At 37.5% G+C, this 27357-nt stretch overlaps 1 protein-coding gene across 2 annotated transcripts in view; it reads left to right on the top strand.

The window, feature by feature from the left end:
- The window catches only part of PRRC1 (proline rich coiled-coil 1), a 41983-nt gene extending 21670 nt beyond the window's left edge, over nt 1–20313 (top strand). For both annotated transcript variants that reach the window (XM_024757180.1, XM_024757179.1), the window contains exons 8-9: nt 6232–6334; nt 18661–20313. In XM_024757180.1, the coding sequence (XP_024612948.1) occupies nt 6232–6334; nt 18661–18870 (313 nt within the window). In that variant the 3' untranslated portion in view covers nt 18871–20313. The remainder of the gene's footprint in view (nt 1–6231; nt 6335–18660) is intronic.
- Nucleotides 20314–27357: the final 7044 nt, after the last annotated feature.

Below are 27357 nucleotides of genomic sequence, written 5' to 3'. Positions count from 1 at the left end.
CATCTGTATGTCTTCTTTGGAAAAGGAGGCTAATCAGATCTTCTCCCCATTTTTTTATTGGATTGTTCGGTTTTTGCTGTTGATTAGTATGAGTTCTTTATATATTTTGGATATTAGCCCCATATCAGATATATGATTTGCAGGTATTGTCTGTCATTTGGTAGGTTTCCTTTTCGTTTTGTTGATAGTTTCCTTTGCTGTGCAGAAACTTTTTAGTTTAATGTAGTCCCACTTGTTTTTGATTTTGTTGCATTTGCTTTTGGTGTCAAACCCAAAAAACATCATTGCCACAACAGATATCAAGGAGCTTACTGCCTGTGTTTTCTTCTAGTTTTTTATGGTTTCAGATGCTATGCTCAAGTATTTAATCCATTTTGATTAATTTTTATCTCTGGTGTGAAATTGTGGTCCAGTTTTCTCAACACCATTTATTGAAGAGACTGTCCTTTCCCTATTGCATATTCCTGGCTGTTTTGTCATAAACTAATTGGCCATAAATGCATGGGTTTATTTCTGGACTCTATTGCATTGATCTATATTTTTGTTTTTTATGCAAGTACCATACTGTTTTGATTACTGTTGCTACGTATTATAATTTGACATCAGGGAGCATATTGCCTCCAGCTTTGCTCTGCTTTCTCAAGATTTGCTTTGGCTCTTCAGGGTCTTGTGGTTGCATACAAATTTTAGGATTGTTTGTTCTATTTCTGTGGAAAATACTGGAATTTTGATAGGGATTGCATTGAGTCTGTAGCTTCCTTTGGGTAATAGGAACATTTTAACAATGTTCATTCTGCTAGTCCATGGGCATGGAATATATTTCCATTTATTTGTGTCTTCTTTAGTTTCTTTCATCAGTCTTATAGTTTTCAGAGTAGACAACTTTCACCTGCTTGGTTAAATATATTCCTAACTATTTTATTCTTTTTGATGTAATTGTAAATGGTATTTAAAATTTTTTTCTTCTGATAGTTTGCTGTTAGTGTATAGAAATACAACAAATTTGGGGGTATTGAATTTGTATCCTGCAACTTTACTGAATTTACTAGTTTTAACAGTTTTTTGGTGGTAGCTTTAGGTTTTTCTGTATATAATATGTCATGTGCAAATAGTGACAGTTTTACTTCTTCCTTTCTGATTTGGATGCATTTTTTTTGTTGCCTAATTACTCTGACTAGGACTTCCAATACCATGCTGAATAAAAGTGGGAAGAGTGAGTATTCTTGTCTTGATCTTAGAGGTAAAAGCTTTTTAGCTTTTCACTGTTGAGCATATTAGCTATGGGCTTGCCATATATGACTTTGATTATGTTGAGGTATGTTCCTTCTGTAGCCACTCTGTTGAGAGATTTTGTCATTAATGGGTGTCGAATTTTGTCCAATACTTTTTATAGCTCTGTTGACATGATCGTATGATTTTATCTTTCATTTTGTTAATGTGGTGTAGCACATTGCGTTATTGGCACATTTTGAACCATCCTTGCATCCCTGGCCCACTTGATTATGGTATAGATCCTTTTAATGCATTGTAGAATCCGGTTTGCTAGTATTTCACTGAGGATTTTTACATCTCTGTTTTTCAGGGATATTGGGCCTTTAATTTTCTTCTGTGTAGTGTCCTTGTCTGGGTTTGGTATCAGGGTAATGCTGGCCTTGTAAAATGAGTTTGGAAGTGTGTCTCATCTTCTATTTTTTGGAAGAGTTTGAGAAAGATTGGTATTAATTCTTCTCTAAATCTTTGGTAGAATTCACCAGTGACACCATCTGGTTCTGGACTTTTGTGTGTTGGGAGGTTTTTGATTACTGATTCGGTCTCCTTACAAGTAATCCATTTGTTAAGATTTTCTGTTTCTTTTGATTCAGGTTGTGTGCTTTTAGAAATTTATGCATTTCTTCTAGGTTGTCCAGTTTGTTGGCGTATAATGGTTCAGTAAGAGGCTTATTATGTTTCTCTTAGGAGCAAAGTATGATTGCTTACACTGAACATCTAGTAAAAAAATGTATCCTATTTTAGAACCAGAGAGAAAATTACGTTCTGGTCTAGCTCTGTCATCTAACTAGCTATGTGACCTGTGTAGCTCAGCTCACATTTCTGCTCGTTTCTCCTTTTTAATTATAAAATGGACATTGTGTTCCCTGCATGCTAAGATTGTGTTAATAATCAATTACATATGATACAGTGATTTAGTTATTGGCTTGGATGTTGACCTCCAGCAACAATCATTTACACAGTCATTCAGAGTAATGGAAGGTATGGCAAGAGGGCCTGCAGGCAGTCACTAGGTTTGAGTTCTGTTGAACACTACCTCTCGTCTATTTAGTTTGGAAAAACCCTCCAGCAACATAATTCATCTTTTTTTTTTTTTTAAATATCTTTTCACACTGATAGGTATCACCAAACACCCGTCAGTCAGTAGAGGAACATATTTTCTTATTTTTTAAATTCTTGGCTGCATTGGGTCTTCGTTGCTGCACGTGGGCTGTACATTAAAATGTACATTTTCAATGGAATTAACTTGATGTGGAGATGGTGTCAGATAAGATCCATGAATGATTGGGACTTGAGCTGAATTTTGAAGAGTAGGTAAAATTTGGTTAAGTAGAAAAGAATAGCTGGGACATTCTGCATGGAGGAAAAGTGTGAAGATGATTAAGATGTATTCTGGGGTCAGTGATTTTATCAGCTTGGCTGAACACTGTTAGATAGGAAATCAAAGTAGCTTGAAGAGCTTTGATTGCTAGGTTGGGAAGTTTGAACTTTCTATGTAAGCAACCATCCAGTGATGATGAATATTAAAAGGTTAACAGAGGGGGAAACTGAAATATTCACTTAAGGGCTACCTTAGAGATTCCATTGTGCCTTTTTCCATGTATTATGTTTTAATAAAAATTATGACTTTGATAATACTGAACTACTTTCAATACCATTTACCCCCTTCATCTTTTGCAGTATTAAGTAAGTATCTTAATTGTGTATATATTTCATACAATATTTCTGTACACTCTATTCACTTATATTTATTCTCTGAATTCTTTCCTGCATTTTTGGTTTTTCTGTCTGGGATCATTTTCATTCTGCCTAAAGAGCATCTTTTGGTACTATATACATTGTGATGGAAGACTTTAGCCAGTTGTTCTCTCAGCTTTTGTCTGAAAGAGCCTTTAAAGCACCTTTATTTTCACAGGGTGTTTTTTTCTGGATGTAGAAGTCTGGATTGGCAGATCTTTTCTTTCAGTACTTTAAAGATGCTGTTGTACTGTTTTCTGGCTTCCATCATTTCTGTTACATCAGCTATCCAGCTCGTTTCTGTGAAGAGAATGTATTGTTTAGCTGCATTTTGCATTTAGGATTTTTTCTGTCATTTTACTTTTGCAGTTTCGTATGGTAGGTACAGGGGTGTGTGTTTGCTTAGGTATTGAATTTTTGTGGATTCCCTGAGCTTGATTCTTTCTTTGATTGGATTTTATGTCTTTCGTCAGTTTTGGAAAGTTCTTGGCCATTGGATCTTCAGAATTGGCTTCTGGCCCATTTTCTCTCTTCTCTTTCTAGGACTATAAATACATGCTTGTCACCTCCTGACTGTGCCTCAGAGCTCTCATTTGGTCAGTCCCCTCTTTCCCCTACTTCCTCACTCTGATTCTTCTGCTGTGTAGCCCATACATTGATTTTTTTTAAAAAGTAGATTTGAATACCTATATTTTCTATTTCGACTATCTTTACCTCTCTCTTTCCTTGAATATGAGTCATATTTATTTTAAGATCTTTGTCTACTGAATCCAGTGTGTGGGCCTCTTTTAGCCTCCTTTTGGTGTGACGATAAGGTGCTGTCTTTGTGGATGCCTCATAATCTTGGAAAGCCAGGCATTGTTTATAAGAAACTCGAGAGTCCTGAGGTAATTTTGAGAAGGTTCACTCTTCCCTCTAGTAAACAGAGTAGTGAGGCGCGTGGAAGGGGTAGCAGTTCGGTGCGCTTTAGATAGACTGACCTGAGTCCAGGCTGGGTTGTGCTTAGGGTCAGCTGAAAGTCTTCAGCATACCTTTGAAAGGTTGTCCCTGTCCAGAATGTTACTCCATTTTGTCTTCCTTGCTTCTACAGCTCTTGGATGCCATTAGATATGACTTGTATACTCATCCAGCTTTTCATTGGGAGCATTGGTCTGCCATCAACTGCTCCATCATACCTAGATGTGCTATTTTTCCTACCTTTCTTTGAGCAGAAGACTAGCAAATAAGGGAGATTAGGAATAGTAATTGGTATTAGGAAGTCTGTGGATGGTTTCCAGTATGGTTTAAGGAGGAGAGGGTGAAAAGGCTGTAATATTAAGATACAGAAGGGGACGAGAGGAAGGACATGAGAACAAACAGCAAACCCGTGACCCAAAACACTTGATCGTTTGCTTTGGCTCCTTCTCTCTGTGGTGTTCCTATGAAAAATAAATGCACAGAAGATAGGAAAATACATGCTTATAACTGAGTCAAGAAAAGACCATTGGTGTTTGCCTCCTAATAGTAAAGCCAGTATAGACCTAGCTATTTGTGATAAACTTTGCATCAGTTCATGCTACATGAGGGAAATTAGCATGTTTTATACCAAAATGGAAAAATAACCTGTGTAAACATGAATTGTCCTTATTCTGAGATTAACCTATCAAGTTCTAAAACCAAGGGTTATGTGTGAAATGGGTTAAAATGTCCTTCTGTGAAGTGACTGGTGGTAGTGGATGGTCTTTCTTTGATAAAATACAAATTGGCATACCTGTGTCAGCTCCTCAGGTGCTATTTTGATTTTTTTTCTGCTACATGAAATCTAAATGTCTTGGAACCACCATTCTTAAGCCTTTTTTAAGTCTAAGTAGCTTCCATATGGGATTGGTCGAGTCTGTCTTATTTCCCCAACCGCATGGAGAGGGTGAGGAGAAGGAGAGCATTCTTTAGCAATTGTCCTTGAGTGTGAACAGTGGAGACCACCACTTTTCCTCCCGCTGGGTGGGGAGTGGGAGTGGGGTGGAAGGACAGGAGGAAGGAGGGAGAAGACAGCGTTTCCTCAGCCAATAGCACTAGTCAGGGAAATGGAAGAGGTCTCGGTGGGCATGACAGTGACGGCAGTTTAGATTTGAGTTGAGAAGGATGGAATATCCAGGTTGACACGCTCGGGAGCGTGACAGTAGTTTGCAGAGGAAGGGGAGTTTTTCTCGTGTGATCACCGGCATTGTAGGGGAGACTGCTCGTACCTTCAGGGTTGCTGCTTGTCAGGACGTCCGTGCTGTGCCTGGAAGCTTAGTCACTACAGTTATTCTCTGCCATCTGCATAATACACAAATCATATAAAATAAAACACTGATTCATCATATACCAAATAAATTATTTAAAATAATGATTCATATAATAAATAAAATAACTATTTAAGGTTCTTAATTTAAAGGAAAATTTTAGGATGTGAATACTACAGACATTATAAACTCAAAAGTTATTCTACATATTGTTTTGTTGTTTCTTTGAATATGTAAATAAGTTTCCTAATCATATTGTATTTCATCGCACTTTAATCTGTATATTTTAAAATTTTCTTGCTCTGTATCTTATTTAAACTCATGATTTCCTGATTCTGGCTAGTTAAAATGCTAGTGATGTTACAGATGACCTCACCTAAGTCAGTTTTTAACTATGACTTTTTACGTGTATCTTTAAATTGAAGAAAGTTTTCTTGATTTCATGAGGCTGTTTTCAAACAGATTCGTTGTGAACAGTTCAGAAAGTGTGATTAGAAGGAATTATCAGGAATGAGGAGAGGATTTATTGTTTCCTGAATGAGTTTATTTTTATAGTAACTTTGCAACTTGGCTATATATTAATTATAGAGTTGGTAATATAAATTTTCCCATATTTTAGCAAGTGACATTTTAAATTATGATGTTATTTGAATTTTCAAATGAGTAGATTTATCTGTTGCATATTTGAGCACCCCTAATTGCCATTCTTTTCTCCAAATCTTAGCAAGAAAAGGAACTTTCCATGATGAGTAATTTCAGTTATTTTTTGTTTTTTTTCCTTCTCTGAATTAAGCCAACAGGGTAATTTTAGATGTTGTTTTATAGATTGTCCTATTGAAAATTTCAAGGAAATGTTTTTCTAGTCAATCTGGTAATGTTTTATCGGAATGTTAGTACTTTATCTATTCACCATAACTCATTTAGCACATACACAATGTGAAACTCGTACATTCTGTTGCAGATGGTTTGACATTGGCTGTCTGATAGTTGAAGACCCTGTGCATGGTATTCATCTAGAAGCATTTACACAGGCCACACCAGTACCCTTGGAATTTGTACAACAGGTTAGTTTTATCCTTTTCTTTTTCATTATGCTTCAGAGAAACCTGAAATACTGTTTTCAAAATAAGATTTTTCATTGTTTTGCTTCACTCTTTCCTTTTAGCCTTCTCTTTGCTTTTCAATTTTCTATTCCTTCCATGTTGTTTCAGTACCTCCCTACTTTCGTTTTCCAGCGGTCGTTGTCAAGGTAAGCCATTACATGGTTAATGCTCTTTTTCTCATTGTTTTCCTCTTTTTATGATTGTGTTCACTACCTTGTGATTGGAAAAAAAATTTGTGTTCACCTTTCATTAACTGTCTCCTTTATCTCACATTTTATTTTCTCCTGTTATTCTATTGTCCTCATCTTCCTCTTTAGTTTGTTCATCTCTAAAAACATGTAGAAACACATTTAGAAGTTTACAAACCTTGGATGAAAGTCACGTGTCTTTTCGGTTTGTTGAAAAATGTCTACCTATCCACATAGTTTCCAGAAGAATGTTAGCATTAATATAAAATGGTTTTCATTCCTTCTATATTTTTATGTACTTTTAATCCTTAAATGAAATAGAATGAAATGGTATTTTTCCTGTCTTCCATTTAATAGAATTTCCATCACATTTTTATGTATGTACCTTGTTAAATGTCATTTCAAAACTCTCTAAAGTTATTTGGGACTTCAGGTATTTGAGAATTTGCTAAAGCTACTGGGTTCTCCCCCAAAAGCATGCATGTATGATGTATGCACTCACATATAAATTTGGCTCACATGTTTACAGAGCCCCTGAAAGCAACCTGTGGCCTTCTTAGGGGTTTACAGGTTAGATGGGGAATAAGAATTTATGCTTGGAATTTTTAAGTTTATTGAACCTTTACTTACTTATACCATAATTTTACCAAAATTTCTCTTCAGAAGTTGAAGACATTTTTATACATGGTACTATTAAACTCACTCCAATGTGAAGGTGATTAAAAGATTGTACAATTATACAATTGTACAATATATATATTGTACTATTATACAATAATTTAGAAAAATTACAGAAAACGGTTGATTTTCTAGGAAAATATCCTTGAATCAACAATGGCAGTTTATAACCATTAGGTTGAACCATACAAAATTGCTCATTGAAGTCAAAACCAGTCAAATTTTGGCAGTTTCATATGATTTAACCTAATTATCTTAGTGAAGCCTTTTGATGCAAGCGTTTCACCTGGCTCCAAAAATATCACTGAGTTTTAATGGTCTTGTGAGGTCTACAAGGTATTCAAAGAATACGTGATTCTCATGCATAGAGGTAGAAAGTTTTCCATTTTATTCTGTGAGACTAGCTTGTAACCTAACCAAAAAATAAATTATAATACAGTCAGTATCACTTAAGTAAACAGTAAAACTAATAAAAGTTTGAAATGTATTTATTAGAACATTAAAGTGTGTGTGGGGGGGTAGTTTTCCCCATGCCACCTAGCAGTTCTTAGGAACAGCTGGATATCCTATAATTCAACTCAATTCTGACACGGTTAAGGGCTCAGTCCGACAAGACTGCCTGCACCCCTCCTTTCCAATCACAAGGCCAGGTTGTTACCTGAACTTCTGACTGACTGGCTGTATATCAGAGGAAATCAGAGATTCTCATTTGCTAGAGTAGCTCACAGAATGCAGGAAACCCACTTCACCCTAGATCACAGGTTTATTATAAAAGGATATAAGTCAGCAGCAGCCAGATGGAAGAGATGCATAGGGCAAGCTATGGAGAAAGGAGGTGGAGCTTCCATACCCTCTCCTAGTGCTCCACTCTCTCCAAATCTCCACACCTTCACCAACCAAGAAACTGTCTAAACCCTATCCTTTATATTTTATAAATCAAAATATCACAATCCACTCCCTGGTCTTTGAACATGTATCCCCTATAGTAAAACAGTCATAAATGTTAAATGATACTTGGCATCCCAGTTTGTCATTAATAACTATTTAGTACATTGTCATATCATGAGAAAGTCTCCCAGCATGAGGGCACATGGGTTTGCAGGTTTCAAAAGCAGGAGTGGAAAATTGTTTTCTTAAGTTTCAGAAAGAGAAATTAAGGAAGAAATTAATGAAGCAATCCCATTTACCATTCACATCAAAATGAATAAGATACCTAGGGATCAACCTATGTAAGGAGGCAAAAGACCTGTACTCCAAAAACTGTTTAAGACTGATGAAAGAAATTGAAGACGACACAAACAAATGGAAAGATACCATGGTTTTGGATAGAAGAATCAATATTGTTAAAATGACCATACTACCTGAGGCAATCTACAGATTCAGTGCAATCCCTATCAAATTACCAAGGGCATTTTTCACAGAACTAGAACAAATAATTTTAAAATTTGGCTGGAAACCAAAAGACCCCTAATAGCCAAAACAATCTTAAGAATGAAGCTGGAGGAATCACACTCCCTGACTTCAGACTATGCCACAAAGCTAGTCATCAAAAACAGTATGGTACTGGCACAAAATACACAGATTTAATGTAACAGGATAGAAAGTCTGGAAATTAATTGACCACAGGTGTGTCGGTTTATCTACAGCAAAGGAGATAAGGATATACAATGGAGAAAAGATAGTCTCTTCAATAAGTGGTGCTGGAAAAAGTAGACAGCTACATGTAAAAGAATGAAATTAGAACATTCTCTAACATCATGTACAAAAATAAACTCAAACGTGGATTAAAGACCTAAATGTAACACTGGATACTATAAAACTCTTAGAGGAACACATAGGCAGAAGACTCTGACATAAATCACAGCGATATTTTTTGGATACGTCTCCCAGAGTAATGGAAATAAAAGCAAAACTAAACAAATGGGACCTAATTAAACCTTAAAAGCTTTTGCACAGCAAAGGAAACAATGAAAAAAATGAAAAGACAACCTGCAGAATGGGAGAAAATATTTGCAAAGGAAGCAACCAACAGGGATTAATCTCCAAAATATACAAACAGCTCATAAAACTCTACCACAAAAAAACAACCCAATCAAAAAATGGGCAGAAGACCCAGAGACTTTTCTTCAAAGAAGACATACAGATGACCAACAGGCACATGAAAAGATGCTCAACATCAATAATTATTAGAGAAATGCAAATCAAAACCACAATGAGGTTATCACCTCCCACCAGTCAGAATGGCCATCATCAAGAAGTATACAAATAATAAATGCTGGAGAGGGTGTGGAGAAAAGGGAATCCGAATGTATGGAGAACAGTATAGAGAGGGTCCATAAAAAAACTAAAAATAGAGCTATCATATGATCCTGCAATCCAACTCGTGGGCATATACCTAGAAGAGGCAAAAACTCTAATTTGAAAAGATACGTACACCCCTATGTTCACAGCAGCACTATTTACAATTGCCAAGACATGGAATCAACGTATGTTCATCAACAGATGACTGGATAAAGAAGATGTGGTGTACATATATACAATGGAATATTGCTCAGCCATTAAAAAGAATGAAATAATGTCATTTTGCAGCAACATGGATGGACTTAGAGATTATACTATGTAAGTCAGACAGAGAAAGACAAATACATATCACTTATATGTAAAAAAAAAAAAAAAGGTACAAATGAACTTATTTAGAAAACAGAAATAGACTCAGACATAGAAAGCAAACTTTTGGTTACCAAAGGGGATAGTGGCAGTGTGGGGCAAGGAGATAAATCAGGAGTTTGGGGTTAACAAATACACACTACTATATAAAAAGTAGATAATAAGGACTTACAGTTTCCTGTGTTATACAGTATTCAATATCTCATAGTAGTCTATAATGAAAAAGAATCTGAAAAAGAATAGATCTGTACATACATATGTATAAATGAATCATTTTGCTGTATACCTGAAACTAACCCAACATTGTAAACCAACTATACTTCAATTTAAAAAAACAGCAGGAGGGGTGTCAGAGATACAGTATATGGCTTCACCCTTTCTGGCATGTAGTATAATAGAGCTAAGAGATGGTATCATCTCTTGCTCTGAGCTTTTTTTTTTTTTCCTTTTTTCCCTTTCTCCATTCATATCCAAACTTCTCCACCTTTGGAAGGGACATTAGATTCAGCAACTGTGCTGGTCTAGATTATAGACAGCAATACTAGGCTAGTAGGTGCCTTCCCCTCATCCACTTCTATTCAGATAAGTTAAGGTTACATAGGTGCAGAACAGGTGGGCTGTCTTTACCACCAGCCCATATAGCAGCAATCACTGTTAGCCCCATTTTTTCAGATGGAGTGAAGGCACATCTTGCCCTATAGGCCCTTAGGAGTTGTAACAAAGATTAAAAACATAGTTACAATAAAGGTGTTAAAAACAGCAACAATATAGAGTGCTGAACCAGAAACTGTAACTGAGCATTTGCCTCTACCACTGGTAAGAAAAGCCCCGCCTAGAGTCACTGTCTCTACGTGTAAAGAACCGTTTGTAGTCCCCCAGGGCTACCAACTAACTTGCTATGTTCAGGGCCTTCCTAACAGGAAATCTGCCACATAGCCATCTGCAGTCTCTGTCTTTTTTGCTGGTCGACAGAACAGTTTTTATTGGCATTTTGTGACTCAGAGTGTACAAGAAGAATGGGTCTAGATTCAGCCCATCTCTGCATTGCTGCACTAACCCCATATTCACTCACTTCATGGACCCAGGTGGCCGTCTTGAGAGAGAGCAGGGGGATATCTGATTGTTGATTCCATTCACCTTCCAAGCCTGGAAAGGAGTTCTTCTGATGGGCATCAGCATGTTCTAGTTTAATGCATCCCTCCAGTTCCCACAGTGATTTCCACAGGGTTGTGTGTGCCATGTGGGTATCCTTTTAATAGGCCAGGTTTCCATTGCCCTCCTGCCTGACCATATGGCCAGGCCATTGACCACTGCCCATGACTCAGTAAAAAACAGAAGATAGGAGATTATATCACTGTTCAATTCTTTCATCACTGCTGGGAAAACAGCATGCAGTTCAGCCTTGCCTGTCTGATTTGTTTTTACCTTCCTCAGTCAGAGCAGTGGACTTCCAAATAGTATGTTATCCATCCACCTTGGAACTGCTACCCATAAACGAAGAAGCTCTTGGTTGGTCAGTTAAGAGCTGTTCATAGGGCACTGTCTACATGGCAGTCGGTCCCGGCAGCTTCTCGGGTGACTCCAAAATCTGTCCTAGAGGAAAAGAGACACCGAGCTTGTTAGTCTCCTCCCTGTATTCCCCAGACAGCATGTTCCTGTATAAACCGTTTCCATTATGGTGGAACTCTTCCAGGCACTGCCATCCCTATTAGGGTGTTTCTCCATCATCCCAGACGTTTTGGGTATTTCACATTTCAGTATCATTTTATGTCCTTTAGTCATATGAGTAGCTTCAATTAATAATGTCCAGTGGCTAGGTAGTAAACACCCCTCAAATGGAAATTCTGTAGTTTGAAGTTCAAGTAGTCATTGCTGGGAGGCACTCACAGATTTTTGCCATAAGCCTCAGTCTACGTTCCACATAGGGCTGTGGCACAGAGAGTTTTGTCCCTACCAGCACTCCAACTTCTATTCCACACTGCAGGCTCAGACAATCTTACTGGTTCCATAGAGCATGTCCAGTTAATAATGCTTGAAGGGTGGCTTTCCATCCCTTCTGTTTTACAATACTAGATAAGGGAAACGTTCCCCAGTGAGATACAGTGTCCATCCCCAAAATATAATCAGGTGAAAAAAAACACCGTCACTTCACATGAAACCAGTTCAAACACACCAAGTCTCCTACACACTTATACTGTAATTCCATCATCGCTTATGCTCCTCACTGTAGCCCCCATTGAGACTTCATCAATGGGTTTTGGTTTTGTAATACTAGGTAGGGGAAGTGTCAACTTTCATAATCCTATCAACCATTATATTTTTACTTTCTTTCAGTCTAATTGTAGCACACATCAGGCCTTCACTAGTGGACTTTGGTAACACAGCTCAAGGGAAACTTCTCTTCTCCACTCCTGACCATTTTACTCACTCTTGTACAAAAGTCTTTGGGTCCCCAGCTAGGGATTGAACCAAGGGGTTTTGGGCCATTTGTCAGTCTTTATCTTGATTAATCTGCCTAGTCACTGCCCCATTTGATTGCTGCTTAAATTTCTCATTGTCATTTCTACCTTCAGACTTTTAAATTTTCTCCTAACTAGGATAAATAGAGCAGACTTATTTGGGGCCCTTCAATGTTGGGGAACCAGCAGGGAGTCCCACTCAACCTTTGGTAGTGCTGTGTTAAAACCTCTGTTTTAATCCCACCTGTGTCTGTTTTATTCATCCTGTTTCTTAATGGCCATCTGAAGATTTCCACCCTGCTGGGATAAGTTCTGTGAATCTCCTGTTTCCTCTGTTTCATCCCAATCAAAATTTACTTTATTCCCCTATGTCTTCATAACTTTTTAAAATTTCCACCTTGTTGGGCAACTAGAGAAGGAGGACCAAAAAAAAAAAAAAAAAAAACCCCTAAATTAGCAAAAGGAAATAAATCATAAAGATCAGAGCAAAAATAAGTATTGGGTTGGCCAAAAAGTTCATTCGGTTAGTAAATACAGTGTTCAATAAAATTCTTGGTGAAAATGAAAAACTGTGTCTTTTATTTTTACCTAAAACTGAAAGAACTTTTGGGCCAACCCAATAAAATAGAGATGAAGAAAAAAATAGAAAAGATCAATGAAACTAAAAGCTGGTTCTTTGAAAAGATAAACAAAATTGATAAATCTTTAGCCAGACTCATCAAGAAAAAAAGGGGAGGGTGCAAATCAATAAAATTAGAAATGAAAAAGAGGTTACAACAGATGCTACAGAAATACAAAGGATCATAAGAGACTACTACAAGCAACTATATGCCAATAAAATGGACAACCTAGAAAAAATGGACAGATAAGAAAGGTATAGCCTTCCAAAACTGAACCAGGAAGAAATAGAAAATATGACTCACAAGTACTGAAGTTGAAACTGTGATTAAAAATCTAACAGCAAACAAAAGGCCAGGACCAGATGGCTTCACAGGTGAATTCTATCAAACATTCAGAGAATAGTTGACACCTACCCTTCTGAAACTCTTCCAAAAAATTGCAGAGGAAAGAACACTCCTAAGCTCATTCTACAAGGCCACCATCACCCTGCTACCAAAACCAGACAAAGTTATCACAAAAAAAAGAAAATTACAGGCCGATATCAGTGATGAACATAGACACAAATATCCTAAACAAAATACTAGGAAACAGAATCAAACAACACATTAAAAGGATTATACACCATGATCAAGTGGGATTTATCCAGGGATGCAAGGTTTTTTCAGTTTCCACAAATCAGTGTGATACATCACATTAACAAGCTGAAGAATAAAAACCATATGATCATCTCAATAGATGCAGAAAAAGCTTTTGACAAAATTCAACACCTGCTTATGATAAAAACTCCAGAAAATGGGAATAGAGGGAACCTACCTCAACATAATACCGGCCATATACGACAAACCCACAGCAACCATCATTCTCAACGGTGAAAAACTGAAAGCATTTCCTCTAAGATCAGGAACAAGACAAGGATGTCCATTCTCACGACTGTTATTCAACATAGTTTTGGAAGTCCTAGCCATGGCAATCAGAGAAGTAAAAGAAATAAAAGGAATCCAAATTGGAAGAGAAGAAGTAAAACTGTCACTGTTTGCAGATGACATGATACTATACATACAAAATCCTAAAGATGCTACCAGAAAACTACTAGAGCTAATCAAAGAATTTGGTAAAGATGCAGGATACAAAATTAATACACAGGAATCTCTTGTATTCCTATACACTAACAATGAAAGGTCAGAAAGAGAAATTAAGGAAACAACCCCATTTACCATCGCATCAAAAAGAATAAAATACCTAGGAATAAACCTACCTAATGAGGTAAAAGACGTGTACTCAGAAAACTGTAAGATACTGATGAAAGAAATCAAAGATTACACGAACAGGTGGAGAGATATACCATGTTCTTGGATTGGAAGAATCAATATTGTGAAAATGACTATACTACCCAAAGCAATCTACAGATTTAATGCAATCCCTATCAAATTACCAATGGCATTTTTCACAGAATTAGAACAAAAAATTTTACAATTTGTGTGGAAACACAAAAGACCCCAAATAGCCAAAGCAATCTCAAGAAAGAAAAACGGAGCTGGAGGAATCAGGCTGTCTGACTTCAGACTATATTACAAAGCTACAGTAATCAAGACAGTATGGTACTGGCACAAAAACAGAAATATAGATCAATGGAACAGGATAGAAAGCCCAGAGATAAACCCATGCACCTATGGTCAACTAATCTATGCCAAAGGCGGCAAGGATATACAATGGAGAAGACAGTCTCTTCAGTAAGTGGTGCTGGGAAAACTGGACAGCTACATGTAAAAGAATGAAATTAGAACATTCTCTAACACCATACACAAAAATAAACTCAAAATGGATTAAAGACCTAAATGTAAGACCGTATACTATAAAACTCTTAGAGGAAAACAGGCAGAACACTCTTTGACATAAATCACAGCAAGATCTTTTTCAATCCACCTCTTAGAGTAATGGAAATAAAATCAAAAATAAACAAATGGGACCTAATTAAACTTAAAAGCTTTTGCACAGCAAAGGAAACCATAAACAAAATGAATAGACAGCCCTCAGAATGCGAGAAGGTATTTGCAAATGAAGCAGCCGACAAAGGATTAATCTCCAAAATATACAGTTCATGCAGCTCAATATAAAAAAAAAAAAAACCCAATCAAAAAAAATGGGCGGAAGACCCAAATAGACATTTCTACAAAGAAGACATACAGATGGCTAAAAAGCACATGAAAAGATGCCCAACATCATTAATCATTAGAGAAATGCAAATCAAAACTACAGTGAGGTTCCACCTCACACCAGTCAGAATGGCCATCATCAAAAAGACTGCAAATAATAAATGCTGGAGAGGGTGTGGAGAAAAGGAAACCCTCCTACACTGTTGGTGGGAATGTAAATTAGTACAGCCACATGGAGAATAATGTTGAGGTTCCTTAAAAAACTAAAAATAGAGCTAATATATGATCCAGCAATCCACTCTTGGGCATATATCCGGAAGCAAACCATAATTTGAAAAGATACATGCACCTCAATGTTCATTGCAGCACTATTTATAATAGCCAGGACATGGAAGCAATCTAAATGTCCATTGATAGATGAATGGATAAAGAAGATGTGGTACATGTATACAATGGAATATTATGCAGCCATAAAAAAGATCAAAATAATGCCATTTGCAGCAACATGGATGGACCTAGAGATTGCCATACTAAGTACGACAGAGAAAGAAAAATATCATATGATATAGCTTGTATGTGGAATATACAAAAAGGGTACAAAGGAACATATTTACAACAGAAACAGTCACAGATGTAGAAAACAAACTTACGGTTACCAAGGGGGGGTAGGGGGGAAGGGATAAATTGGGAGATTGGGATTGACATATAAACACTACTATATATGAAATAGATAACTAAAATAAGAACCCACTGTATACCACAGGGAACTCTATTCAGTACTCTCTAATGGCCTATAATGGAAAGGAATCTAAAAAAGAGTGGATACATGTATAACTGATTCACTTCACTGTACACCTGAAACTAACACAATGTTGTAAATCAATTACACTCCAATAAAAATTAAAAAGAAAAAAAAAGAAATTACAACCGTGCTAATAACTCTTAGCTAATTAGGATTAGAAGGGTATGTGTATACTGGAAAGTCAAAGCAAAAATCAGATCTAATGGTAAAACATTAGGAACCTTGTAATTAATTGTAAGGCTGCTTCTGTCACTGTCATTCTTACATTGCTTGAAATCAGGGACTAGCACAAGAAAAAAGAAAAAAGTCTTACAGCCAAATCTGGCCTGACCCCTGTTTTTGTAAAGAAGTTTTTTTTTGTAAAGAACATACTTGGGCCCATTTGTTTACATACTGTTTATAGCTGCTTTTTTGCTATAGCAGGAGAATTGAGTAGTTGCTATAGAGACTGTCTGGCCCACAAAGCCTAAGATATTTACTACGTGACCCTTTTCAGAAAACGTTGGTGACTCTTGCTAGATGTCTGATCACTGCAAGGACAATTTTTATTCTGTTTTTAAAAATATATATTGGAAAGAGACATTATGCTCAAGGAACAAAGCATCAAAAGTATATATACTAATAAAACTATATATAGTAATATTCAAATTCTTCTATGACATTGCTAAGTGAAAATAAACTGCATGTAGTATCCATATATATACACACACATATACCCATATATACTTTAAAATGTATATAAATGAATAGGACAAAAAGGCCTGGAAAAGTATACACAGGCTCTTAATGTGGTTAACTGTGAACAGTGGTATTCAAAGAGTGTCGTTTGCTTTTTGTTTTGCCATTTCTGCTGTCATTTCATTTCTTTCACAAGGTACAAAGTTGAGATACAAAAGTATAGGTATTGAGATTCCTTCCTCTTGTCCTTGCTCTTCAGTTCTATGCTGTTTCTTGTTTTATCCACTGCAAGATGTTCAATTCTATGTTCCCTTGTAGTTGAAATTCTTTAAGAGAATTTAAGAGACTAGAAATCAGCCCTTAAGGGGATTATAATCAGCATATATCAATATATTAGTGAAAATCAGGAAAAATTTTTATACAGTTTATGCTGGTTGAACAAATATAAATGATCCCTCCTCCCCCAATTAAAAACCCAGTTTCTAGATGTTAGCTGATAATGTCAAGTATTTTGATCCTCAAAAGTATGATCCTAGGCCTAGCATCATAATCATCACCTGGGAACTTGTTAAAAATGCACGCTTGAGGAAGGGTGGTAGGAGAAAGGTGGTCATAAGGTACAGACTTCCAGTTACGGGAGAAATAAGTACTGAGGATATGATGCATAGGATGGTGACTGTAGTTAACACTATTGTATGCTATGTGAAAGTTGTTAAGAGAGTAGATCTTAAGAGGTCTTGTCATAAAGAAAAAAGGTTTTTTTCTTTTTTTGCTTCTTTTTATTGTATCTGAATATGGGGTCATTATCATGGTAATCATTTCGCAATAAATGTAAGTGAAACCATTGTGGTGTACATCTTAAACTTAAATAGTGATATATGTCAGTTTTATCTCAAAACTGGAAAAAAAGGATTTGTGCATTGCCCATTTAGTCTTAAAAAAAAAGTACTCTTGGGCCCTAACCTAAGGCTGTGGAATTAGGATCTGCAACTGTAGAAGCTCCCCAGATGCTTCATGTGCACATCGCATTTGAGAAACACAGTGGTTTATCTACTGTCTCTCTGTAAAACATAGAATACCGATAGTGCAGTGTGCCCTGTGGAAGGGAAGACAGAGCAGGCTCCCCAGCAAAATTTCTCAGAAACTATTTTATAAGTATTGTGCTCTTTCTCTTGGAACCATCTGTGAGTTTCCAATTCATTGGTCTTAGGTGGAGCATGAAAAGTGGTTTTGTTAAAAAAAAAAAAAAAAAATGCATCTCAGGCGATTGTAATATATAGCACATTTGGGAATCACTGCATGGATCCTTTCTACATATGGATATACTCCTCTGGACTATACTTACCACCCTAAAGCCAAAAAACTATATCATTCTTGGATATCAGGCAGTGAGTTTATTTTTTCATTCCTGTGTAGGTGAATAAATGATTGCCACGGAGCAGATGTAGGCTGGGTCGAGTACAAGTGATGTAACAGTGGTTGATGCTCTCTCCTGGACTGGATGTTATTTGATATATATTGGTACTAACTTATTCACACATAAATGAAGTTTCCAGGAATACTCTTCTGCAGATTAATTTAACAATTCTTTTCTGATAGGGTTGAAGCCTTAATATGCAGTATTATCTCTCTTTCTTGTAATTGTAAGGAATTTTATTACTGTAAAAAGATAAAAGTAACATTTCTATTTTAGCACTAATCTTATTAACCTAAAATGACACTGAATATAGAACTGACACTTAGGCCCTCTGACACTGAGCTCTGTTAGATAGAGTCATTAGCTTTAAGACTTAAGATTGTATTTAAACAACAAAATGAGCTTAGTGTGGACATTGTAAATCACGTCCATGTGTGCAATATTGTTTTGTGTTTTTTTTGTAGCCTTGTAACTTCATACATTTGGCAGCATAGCCGTGTTTCTCAGGGTCTGTCATAATCTCTATGAGAAGTAACCTGAGAGACTTTGAAATGTCACTTATGACATAACTACTTCCAGTGATGTTTTTTAATGTATTAAAATATCGATTTCTTTTTTCCTTAGGCTCAAAGTCTAACTCCCCAGGACTACAGTCTGAGGTGGTCGGGCCTTTTGGTGACAGTGGGCGAAGTCCTGGAGAAGAGCTTACTCAATGTCAGCCGGACTGATTGGCATATGACTTTCACTGGCATGTCTCGTCGGCAGATGATCTACAGTGCAGCCAAAGCAGTAGCAGGCATGTATAAACAGCGCCTGTCCCCCGGGACCATGTGAGAAGGCTGGCCTGGGATACTGACACTTGCTAACTTTGAGCTGCTGGTGGAGAAGAGACAGTCCCTTAAACTGGACAACTTCAGTCAGTCCAGCTGTTTTGATCATTTTCCTGTAGGCTGCAGTTTTTTTCTTAGAAAGGCATGGTGTCATTCCAGTAGATGAAAAGAAACAGATCCTTTTTCTGATTATATAATTGCACGTACCATAGTTTTCAAAAAATATATGAATATTTTTATAGGACAGTTTGATACACCAGATTTATAAGGTGCAAATTCATGTGCTAAGATATTTAACTTAATGATATGTACTTGATTATTTTTTTTTTTAAGAAATAATTGACTAAAGAACATGTTTACCGAACACTGTTTAAAAGCGTTGTTTCTTTTAATTCATGATTAATCTCTTCCCTGTCCGTCTTGGAAGCTTTTCGTGTGTCCATGTGATCACAGGTCTGATGCTAAGCCATGTGCTCAACAAGAGACTCTAAGACACCTACTTGTAGGGAGATGGTGCACTTGTCTATGCCTGTTTTTAACATAGGCCAGAATAACAGAATCGATCATTTTCTTTTTGGTTATCATGTTATACACATAGCCTGAAAAATTCTTCTTTTTTTTTTTTTTTAATGTTTCAGCATTTCACATTCATACTGTACGATGAACACTGGGATAATGCATTTTTTTTTTCATTGCTCTATGACAACTAATGGGCAAATGAGTCAAGCATATTTAAATTAGAAGCATTTGGGGTTTTTTGCATAATGGTATTCAGTGCTTCCAGGTAACTCTGACAACAGCCATTATTTCTGCTTTAATTCATTTCTCCAACTGTAATAGAGAAATTTTTGAGAGGAAATTACTTTGTTGTTCATGGGATCATATGACTTACTTTAAGGTTACTTATTTAGTTTGCCTTAAACACAGCTTTTCTAACTTCGTGCCATTCTGCCTTTACTTTTTATGGGAAGTTTTCCAAGAAACGATTTTATAGTGAACCTGGTTTATTTAGTCCATTATGTTTGTATTTAATGAAAGCTTCTTTTTCCCCCAGATAATATATTTTACCATTTTGGGAATTATACAAATCAAAAATAGTTCATCATATACTTTTGAACTCTATATATGAAGGTTCAAATAACTTTTTGAAGATAGTTTCTTATATAAGCGTAATTTAATTTTTATTTACTCTTCTATATAGTTCTTTAGATGTAAAAGAATCAGCACAATCTTATAAAATCTTTTAAGGTATTGAAGCTGTCATCCTGTGCTGTCATTTCATGTCATGTTTGCTTTGTATTAATATTTCAAGTACTTGTTTGATTTCTATTTTTTTTACCTGAGGATGAGATTACTAATTTTCCATCTGTGTTATGTGTTAATTTCTATGCACTATATAGTTGTCATTCAGTCTTCTGTGTCATTAAAAGTAATGAGAGAAAGAAGAGAGATGTAGCTGGTTGCTATAGCATAATAGGGACACAGGAATACTTATATTCCCTTTTTATTGGTATTTATGGAACACTTCATCTCATGTTTTCTCCGTCTTTCGTGAATAAGAGAAGCCTTTCTCTACCATTTGTTTTTATCCTTTATTTTAAAAAGCTACCCTTTATCATGGCACTGGCCTGATGACACATCACTGTTAGAAATGAAGGAACATATGTCCATAGTTCATATTTCTGCTTTTTCCCCTATTATAGGGAAATTTTACAGATCCTAAAGATAAAATTTTCTTTTTATTTTACGAAGTCTCAAATATCTTAGTTTATGTTTTTGAGGGTGGTTTTCGTAGAATCATTAACATTGACATCCCATTAGAGGACAGTTTTCTTCGAATCCCCAAACAGCAATGGCAGAGTTATTCTGTGGTTTGGGTGCAGATGATTTCCCTGCACCAGGTAATTTGCACCCTCTGCTCTCTGTGAGTGGGTGAGGACTAGGGAAGGGCAGATGGAAAAGATAAATACATGATCTCGTTCTGGCCCCTTATTCCTTCTTTGGCCCAGAGTTATCTTTGAAAGGCATCAGTGCATGACTGACTCCACAGTCAACTTTCCCAGCCTCTTGTTTACTTTTTCATTCTTGGATTTCCCTCTTGTACAAGGGGCAAGAAAAGTAACTCATTACCTCTCACACACCAGGGCAGCGTGAGCCAGGAGGTCTTTTACTGTTGGTATTTTGGCATGAGATATGCTGGTCATCAACCTAAGGCCACGGCTCCCTTCACCAATCATCCAGCTGCCCTGTTCTTTTCTTGCTTGTTTCCTTATAATTCTTGCACTAGCATTTTTTGGGAGCGTTGAGCTGGGGAGTTTTACCCTCAAGCATCTTGGGACAACCTATCTTTAACACAGTTCTTTGCCACTACTATCTTGGTCTCGTTTGTGTTTTCTTTTCTTTTGAAGTGCTCCCAGAACTACTTACTGAATTTGATAAGTTGTATACTTTTTTTTTTTTTTTTTTTGGCGGTACGCAGGCCCCTCACCTCTATGGCCTCTCCCGTTGCGGAGCACAGGCTCCGGATGCGCAATCCTCAGCGGCCATGGCCCACGGGCCCAGCCGCTCCGCGGCACGTGGGATCCTCCCAGACCGGGGCACGAACCCGTGTCCCCTGCATCGGCAGGCGGACTCTCAACCACTGCACCACCAGGGAAGCTCAGTTTGTATACTTTTTCATTAAGTGTTGTGAAAGAGAACAGGAAGAAATGCAGGAAGAGTAATTTTACATCAGCCTCAATTGACAGAAGGTACTCAGATTACTCAGATCAATATCGTCTTGTTATTAAGTTTATCAGGTAACCCTGGACTTAGAGCTGGGCCCCAGACTTCTGGGTGGAAAAGTTTGAGCTAATACCTGTAGTTTTCTCCTCTGAATCTCCTATTATTACTTCCCCATTCTTTGTTCTTTCTCTCAAGGATTAATGAGGTAGAAAATTGAGATGAATGGATATAGACAAAATGGTAGTATGATAAATATAAGTAGATAACAGTACAGATGAAAGTGTATTATATACATTAATTCAAGTTATGCAAATTAGTAATATACTCAGGGTCAGCTAAATTAATTTAAGATGTTGAATTTATTTTGTTCCTTGGCTAGAAAAAATTCTAAACAGGAGTTTGTGTTCTGTGAAGCCAAATTGGTAATATTCTGTGTTCTAAAAGATGTTAGGTTATACATAAATTAAGAAACTTAGATTTTTACTCCCAGAACATGGTATTGTTTTTTAAGATACTATGCAGGATGATGTATTGGAAAGCCAATTTTGTACGTATGTACATATGTCATAAATAAAAAATACCTCGACTTATATCCCAAGTGATTTTTTTTTAATGCTAATCATATTCATATTATATTAGAAGGACCCATATTCCTTTTTGTCTCAACTGGCTACTGGATGCCAAGAATTATGTAATAGCAGCTTCAAACACCATCTTTCAAGTGGAACTATAACATTCAAATACAGTTGACCCTTGAACAATGAGGGTTTAGGGGAGCTGACCCTCTGTACAGTCTCAAGTCCACGTACAACTTTACAGTTAGCCCTCCATATCCATAATTCCACATCAGAGATCATCGAACCACTGATTATGTAATACTGTTCTGCTTATTTATTGAAAAACAGTCTGTGTATAAGTGGACCTGCACAGTGCAAACCCGTGTTGTTCAAGGGTCGACTGTGTACCAGAGTTTAACTTCAAGGTTGAAGAACTCAGAATATTTGGGGGAGAGGATACATTGGCAGTAATAGGCAGGAAGTTAAGGCCTGTGTTCATAAGGAAACCTCTCCAGTGGGGAGTTTAATTTACCCTTGACCTGCAGGAGTATCTTTTCTTGTAAAAAAAAAAAAAAAAAAAATTTACTCATTACTCTTTGCTATTCTGAGCCTATGATCTCCAGACGAGGGATTTCTCTTTTGTTTTGGTGGGGGAAGGGATACATGCCAAAAGACAGTAGGATATTGATTTGGGGATTTACTTGCCAAAAGACAAACTATTAATAGTTTTCAATAGACAAGAAAAATGCGGTTTAGGGCCCAGGAAAAGCCCTGTTAAATTTATACTTTGTTTCAGAATTAACTGGAAGAGGGGAAAAAATGGCAACAGAAACAAAATTGGCAAAGGTCATTATAAGGAAATTAAAAAATTTAAGGATGAAGGAAATCTTTGGAACTATCCATAAAGTGACCTCATTTTAAGGATTTAAAGCAGTAAGAAAGGGAAGAGAAGCTAACATTTATGTGATAAGTACCTATTGTTAGTTAGGCAATGGAGTAGGCACTTATTTTTATAGATGACATAACCAAATCAGATTAAGCTGCTTATCCAGGATCATCCCAGCAAACAAGTTACAGAGACAGAAGTCAAATGGAATGTGTAACTTGGTAAACCATTCTCTTCCAAAACGTCCTGAATATTTGCTTCAGGAAGTTATGGGTAAATCACTTATTATTTTTTGAATTTAACTGAATTCAAATAGTGGCATGAGGACTTTGCCCTAGTATACTTTTAATTTTACAATATTATGTTTAAGGGAAACTATTTTATGCCTTACTTTTCATTTTAGTTTGAGAGGGCTGCTTTGGCTTTGCTGCTGGTATGAAAATATATTTGTGATAACTGGTTATTCTAACTCCCAAAATTGAGAAACCATAAACTAGGTTTACCTTCTAGTATTTTTAGGATAAAAGCCAGAGATGTCATTATTGTTAAGCTAGTCTTCAAGCAAGGTACTGACCACATACGTTTTTAAATACTGTAAAAATACTTATGGCTGCTTCAGGGACCACACTTTGAAAACCACTGCTGTAATACAAATCCTGACTCATTCTGCATATACTAAGGTATTTTAGAGAGAGTGATGTCACCAAGGTAGCAACATAGGTTGTTCCTGACTTTCCTCCCTCTCACAAGAAGGCCAGCTAACAACTATTCATGGACAAGCTGCCACTGAGGGAATTCCAGGCCATGGAGATGAGGCTTAAGCATCTCCCAGTGCCACAGAGACCAAGACAGACCATATTAGATGGTTAAGAGGAGTGGATACACACTGACTGCACTGTCGTCCCGTCCCCCCGCCGCCGCAGGCTGGAGCAGCACCTTGCTGTGAGCCTGTTGTGGAAAAAAAAGAGGCCAGGTGACACCCAGCACTGTGGGTTGCTTTGTGGGAGCTGCTATTCTGGTCTCCAATGGAGGGTGCAGGAGAATCTTCAGGGGTTGACCACTGGGAATCTGACTGTGATGGAGAAGGCGGAGAGGCTTAAAATCATCAGCATTCAGATCTTGAGAGATTGAGTTCATACCTGCAGTGCCCAAGTGCCAAGAGCAGCTTTGCTTATCTGCAGAACCAAGTCAGTGGAGCAATCTGACCAGGAACTTGGCAGGTACATGTCTATCTGATTCAGGCCCTCAAATGAAGAGCCTCAGTAGTTGTGGAACCTGTTCTGCCCCAATCCAGGCAGGGGGGCTTAGCCACAGGCCAGCTGGCAGGTTGGGTGTAGCTCTTGGCCCTGCCTAACCAGAAAGGCTGGCATGAATGCCTGGAAGCTGCACAGCCCAGCAGCACAAGTAGAGGATCAGTAGGCAGAGTTGATAGTCTGTAGAGCAATCCAGTGGCCCTGTTCAGCCAGAGAACTTGGGGCACAGGATAACTTGAGTCAAGACCACAAAGAGCCTTACTGGCCTTGCGGTTGGGTCTCCCACTGTGCCCCAACAGGGAAACATTTGCAGCCCCACCAATTCCTGAATACAGCCTTCAGCCTACCCAAAGGGAACCTAACTAGAGCACACGGAAGCTGTAGAGCCCATCCAACAGCCATGCTTGCCGTAGAGCTTGACACAGAGAGCACATCCCATGGTTTTTGCAGAATAAAACCATTGGCCCCACCTGACCAGGGAATTCAGTACATAGTCACCTGATTCGGGTCTCCAGAAAACAAGCTGTGCAGGCCCTGAGATCAGTCCTGCTATCGTGCCGGAGCAGGGAAGCTAATAGGTTCACCTTTGCTGTGTATAGTACCCAATCCTGACTGCCTCGTAAGCCTGACCAGAGAACCCAGGTAACTGCAGAGCCCATCCTCTAGCCTCACTTGAGCAGAGAATCAAGCCAGCAGTTTTATGCAACTGTTTTCAGCCAGTGGCACCCACCCCCTGAACCTCAGAACTTGGCAGTGGTCACACCCAAAAATATACCAAGATAGCAAGCACCACCTGCCCAAGAATATCACCAGCAGACATGCCCAGCAGCCCAGACTGAGCTGACCAGTGATTAACTTTTCTCTGACAGTGGGAACCTGTAAAGTCTGGAAGAGAGGACCACTTACTCAAATGCACAGATTCCAATGTAAGGAATCAAGGATCACATAAAAGCAGGTAAACATGACACCACCAAAGGAAACTAATACAGATCCAAAAGTTAACCCTAAAGAAATGAAGATCTAGGAACAATCAGACAAATAATTCAAATTAACCCTCAAAGCAGTTCAGTGAACTACAAAAACACACAGACAGCTAAACCAAGTTAGGAAAACAATGCATGAACAAATAAGTTCAACAAAGACATGAAAACCACTAAAAACAATCCAGGGCTTCCCTGGTGGTTAAGAATCCGCCTGCCAATGCAGGGGACATGGGTTTGAGCCCTTGTCTGGGAAGATCCCACATGCCGTGGAGCAACTAAGCCCACACACCACAACTACTGAGCCTGCGCTCTAGAGCCCACGAGCCACAATTACTGAAGCCTGTGCACCTAGAGGCCCTGCTCCACAACAAGAGAAGCCACTGTAATGACAAGCCTGCACACCTCAACAAAGAGTAGCCCCCATTCAATGCAACTAAAGAAAGCCCACGTGCAGCAACGAAGACCCAAGGCAGCCAAACATAAATAAATAAATTTTTAAAAAATCCAGAAATCTTAGAGCAGGAAAATACTATAACTGAACTGAGCAATTAAATTGAGAGGTTCATAAGCAGACTTGACCACGCAGAATAATCAGTGATCTAGAAGGCAAGACATTGAAATTATTGAGTTGGGAGGGGGGAAGGAATGAAAAAAACCTTCAGGAATTATGGGACACCATCAAAAGAAACAATATCTGCATGATGGCAGAAGGAAATTTCAGAAGGAAAAGAGAAAGGGACAGGAATTATATTTAAAGCAGTAATGGTCAAAAACTTCCCAAACCTGGGGAGAGAAATGGACATCCAGATCTGTGAGTCACAAAGGACCTCAAAGAGGTTGAACCTGAATAAGGCTACACTACAACACATTATTAGCAGAAATTAAAGAAAATTTTGAGAATGGCAAGAGAAAGAAGTTACATACAAGGGAATCCCCATAAGGTAACAGGCAGATTTCTCAACAGAAAAATTTCAGGCCTAGAGAGAATGGGATGGTATGTTCAAAATACTGAAATCAAAAACCTGATCAACCTAGAATTCTACACCTGATAAAACTGTCCTTCAGAAATGGATAAAGACTTTCCCAAACAAACATAAGTGGAGGGAGTTTGTCACCACTAGACCTGCTTACAAGAAATGCTAAAGGGAGTTCCCTGAACGGAAGTAAAAGGCGGCCAATTAACGTCATAAAACAATAAGAAGGTAGTGTAAAACTAACTGAAATGGTAAGTATATAGTCAAAAAGTTAGATTCTGTAACAATGAAAAGGAGGTGCTTAATGCACTTAAACTCTAGTTTAAAAGTTAAAAGTTAAAATAACTCAATAATCATAACTCAAATAACAATTACTACAATAATTTGTTAGTATTAACAGAAGAGAAAAAATATATAAACTAACGTCAATAACCTAAAGTGTGGAGGGGAGGAGAAAGTGTAAAGTTTAGGAGTGCTATTAAAGTTAAGTTGTTACCAGTTTAAGCTGTTATAATTTTAAGATATTTTATGTAAGACTCATTATAACCAAAAGGGAGAAACCTATAGTAACTGCACAAAAGAACATGATAAAGAGGTCAAGCATACGGATTCCAAAAGACATCAGAAAAAAACAGTCAACAGGATAAGAAACCAGGAATGAGTCTACACCACAGCAAGAAGAAATTAAGGAAATGGCAATAGTAAGTCATTTCCAATCAATAATGACTTTAAACATACATGGATTAAATTCTCCAATCAAAAGACATTAAATAGCTGAATGGATAAAAAACTTGGAAAAATGATATGCTGCCAATAAGAGATTTACATTTGCTTTAAAGACACACAGAGACTGTGAGGGAAGAGATGGAAAAAGATATTTCAAGCAAATGGTAGCCAAAAAAAAAAAACCCAAAAAGAATACAACAGCAGGAATAGCTATACATCAGCAGCTCTACTGGTGAATGTTACCTAACATTTAAAGAAGACTCAATGCCAATTCTAACTGAACTCTTCCAAAAAATCCTACAATGAACGCTAACAAACTAACATTGTGAGACCAGCATTACACTGATACCAAAACCAGACAGGGATGCTACCAGAAATGTACAGGCCA

The sequence above is a fragment of the Neophocaena asiaeorientalis genome, unplaced genomic scaffold (genome assembly GCF_003031525.2).
Source record: "Neophocaena asiaeorientalis asiaeorientalis breed wild unplaced genomic scaffold, Neophocaena_asiaeorientalis_V1.1 scaffold149, whole genome shotgun sequence".
In the NCBI taxonomy this organism is placed as follows: domain Eukaryota; kingdom Metazoa; phylum Chordata; class Mammalia; order Artiodactyla; family Phocoenidae; genus Neophocaena; species Neophocaena asiaeorientalis.
The sequence above is the reverse complement of the archived record's forward strand: the minus strand, read 5'-3'. Positions and strand labels throughout refer to the sequence as shown.